General features: G+C 38.4%; 1 protein-coding gene across 1 annotated transcript in view; it reads left to right on the forward strand.

Annotated features, from left to right (window-relative positions):
* The first annotated feature begins 7 nt into the window (after positions 1-7).
* Positions 8-3713, forward strand: part of LOC106476379 (protein singed-like) — a 6717-nt gene continuing 3011 nt past the window's right edge. Inside the window, exons 1-2 of the mRNA XM_013937040.2 lie at positions 8-209; positions 2103-2401. Coding sequence (XP_013792494.2) covers positions 196-209; positions 2103-2401 — 313 coding nt within the window. The 5' untranslated portion in view covers positions 8-195. The remainder of the gene's footprint in view (positions 210-2102; positions 2402-3713) is intronic.

Below are 3713 nucleotides of genomic sequence, written 5' to 3' on the forward strand. Positions count from 1 at the left end.
TGTAGCAGCAAATGATGTTCTGTTATTAACGAGGACTGTGTAGCAGCAAATGATATTCTGTTCTTAACGAGGACTGTGTAGCAGCAAATGATATTCTGTTCTTAACGAGAACTGTGTAGCAGTAAATGATATTTTGTTATTAACGAGGACTGTGTAGCAGCAAATGCTATTTCTGTTCAGAAAGACTTCTCAAGGATGACAGATGTGCAGTAAGTTCTGATATCCAACTCCCTCTAGGATCACTACCACCAGCGTCGGTCGACAATCAGAAGAAAAAAGCACACACAGGAAAAACGAGTTTATCTTCACAAGTGGCAGGAAAACATGCAACACAACAGACCAGGGAAAAGAAACGCTGTGACAGCATTATTATGTGGAAACTCACCAGGTCGTTACATTCCATGTCACTATGTCCGTTATTATCTTGTGTGTTGACAATATTCCCCCAGTGTATATTTCATTGTAAAAGGCTTCATTGTAAGGCTGTCATGTTCACAGCACACCACTTTTCCCTGCATGATTTTCCAAATTCATATAGTTTACAGGGACGATTGTTTTTCCAGCACGTTTCAAAAGTTCGATCACGCAGATATCCATAGACTGTGTCCATCAACAGGATTGACATGTCTTGGTATGGGATAGTGTGAATATCCATTTCATCTTTCAGCTGTTCAAGTCATGTGATGGTTGACAAAGTATATTATGGAGGCAATTTTTGTACACGTGACTTGTGTCCAGTTTTCCAGATGGAAGTAATTTTTGATAATGTTGCCTGGGGCACATGGATGTCTTCTGACACTAAGATTTGTGGTTTATGGTTCGCCTTTTATAAGGTGCTGCACATTTCTTACCATGGCTGGGATAGAATTTGCTGCAGGTCTCTTTCTGGATGGTCCTGGTTCCCCAAGATGATCTGCTTTAGTAATTCTAAATCCCCAATCTGAACAGATCTCTTTCAGGATGGTCCTGGTACCCCAAGATGATCTACCTTAGTAATTCTAAATCCCCAATCTGAACAGTTCTCTTTCTGGATGGTCCTGGTTCCCCAAGATGATCTGCCATAGTAATTCTAAATCCCCAATCTGAACAGGTCTCTTTCTGGATGGTCCTGGTTCCCCAAGATGATCTGCCTTAGTAATTCTAAATCCCCAATCTGAACAGATCTCTTTCAGGATGGTCCTGGTACCCCAAGATGATCTACCTTAGTAATTCTAAATGTTCAATCTGAACACATCTTTGATTTTGGTATATGAATATTTTGCATCTGAAAAGGCTTTTATATACTCTTCCCAAAAGTAATCAGTTTTTGGTGGCAGTCACTACTTAGGAAATGTTAAGGAATGTCAAAATGTAGTTCTGATACATGCCATTCCACTACAGTTTGATATTGGCTGTGGTTGTCACATTACTTGCATTACTTCAAATTCATTTTAGTACTAATGTACTTAACCCTGTTTAGTATTGTTCTTAGTTTAATTCCATAACTTTTGTAGCATTAATTTTTTTATAGAATTAATTAAAGGTCTTTTAGTTGTATTGACAGCTTCTTATAGACAACATTTGTTAAATAGTATGATCAGAATTTACGGTAGGGACCTTATTCCAAGAGCTAAATTTTCTAAAGTAAATAAAAAGTGTCCTCCCATCTAACACGTGACATTTCTACAACCAACGTTGCTGAATAGTTGTGCTTTAAAAAATTCCATTAATATATATTCTCCATTAACGTCTAACAGTGGCACAAAGTTGTCACAACATATAATACATGTTGTCAATTTTACCAACTATTCAACAACGTTATAGAAACTTAATGTGTTAGCTGGGAGGACACTTTTCAGTTACTTAAAGAACAACTCTAACAACTGAATTATTGGGAACAGTGCTTGGTATTAATGATGTACTTATTACAGAGCTAAGTGAATCTCAAGGTTGCAGTCTCCATCTGCTTGCGATGTCATTGTACTTACCTATTGTTAACCAGTATGAAACGTAGCATAAAGAGCATGTGGTCTTACTTCGAGCTAATAGTGTTATACACAACCATTATTTAAAAATAAAAAACAAGATATTAGAGCCTTTAAAATAACATTTGTTGTTTTTAGGTCTTCCAACAGCTTGTTTGATATGGTGTGGCAAGAGGATGGCAGTGTTACCTTTGTGGCCAACAATGGAAAATATGTTGCTGCCAAAAAGAGTGGGCACCTGTTCGCCAACAGTGACAAGGTAGACGATATGGAAAAGTTCTATTTCTTTCTGATCAACAGACGTAGTCTGGTTTTGAAATGTGAGCAGGGCTTCGTCGGTTACAAGAGCTCAACGTCTTCCAAATTAGAGTCGAACAAGGCTTCTTATGAGACCATTACGATGGAGAGAGATGAGAAAGGGGTCTGCTACTTCAGAGGTGACTACTTTCTTTTAATAAAAGTCTACTGATGTGATAAACATCTACAACATAATTTAAAGTGTCAATTATATAAAAGTTTAATTGCACAAGAAATGTTTGTCAAGGAAACCTTTAGAGAAGTTAAATTTTTAGATTTTTTATGATGTCATTATGTCTTTCTTGCCTGCAGATGGTATGTCTCTGTGTGTGAGATATTAGCTGCAATCCAGATATATCTCCAGATCTAAATGCACTGAAGAATAAGTAATTATGAATCATACCTAATCAGTACATCTTCCCAGAGTAAAAACCACACTAAAAATATCATTGATCTAAGTTGGTACATCTTCCCATAGCATGAACCACACTCAAAATATCATTGATCTAAGTTGGTACATCTTCCCATAGCATGAACCACACTAAAAATATCATTGATCTAAGTTGGTACATCTTCCCATAGCATGAACCACACTAAAAATATCATTGATCTAAGTTGGTACATTTTTCCATAGCATGAACCACACTAAAAATATCATTGATCTAAGTTGGTATGTAGCTGGTTAGTTCAGCTGGCTAGCTTCTCATCAGATCATTTGTGTAGCTGGTTAGTTCAGCTGGCTAGCTTCTCATCAGATCATGTATGTAGCTGGTTAGTTCAGCTGGCTAGCTTCTCATCAGATCATGTATGTAGCTGGATAGTTCAGCTGGCTAGCTTCTCATCAGATCATGTATGTAGCTGTTAGTTCAGCTGGCTAGCTTCTCATCAGATCATGTATGTAGCTGGTTAGTTCAGCTGGCTAGCTTCTCATCAGATCATGCATGTAGCTGGTTAGAAATGATCTGATGAGAAGCTAGCCAGCTGAACTAACCAGCTACAGAAATGACCTGATGAGAAGCTAGCCAGCTGAACTAATCAGCTACATGCATGATCTGATGAGAAGCTAGCCAGCTGAACTAACCAGCTACATGCATGATCTGATGAGAAGATAATCAGCTGAAGTGTGTAGCTGGTTAGTTCAGCTGGCTAGCTTCTCATCACATCATTTGTATAACTGGTTAGTTCAGCTGGTTAGCTTCTCATCAGATCATGTATGTAGCTGGATAGTTCAGCTGGCTAGCTTCTCATCAGATCATGCATGTAGCTGATTAGTTCAGCTGGCTAGCTTCTCATCAGGTCATTTCTGTAGCTGGTTAGTTCAGCTGGCTAGCTTCTCATCAGATCATGCATGTAGCTGATTAGTTCAGCTGGCTAGCTTCTCATCAGGTCATTTCTGTAGCTGGTTAGTTCAGCTGGCTAGCTTCTCATCAGATCATGCATGTAGCTGATTAG

This window comes from Limulus polyphemus, unplaced genomic scaffold (genome assembly GCF_000517525.1).
Source record: "Limulus polyphemus unplaced genomic scaffold, Limulus_polyphemus-2.1.2 Scaffold10426, whole genome shotgun sequence".
Taxonomy (NCBI): Eukaryota; Metazoa; Arthropoda; class Merostomata; order Xiphosura; family Limulidae; genus Limulus; species Limulus polyphemus.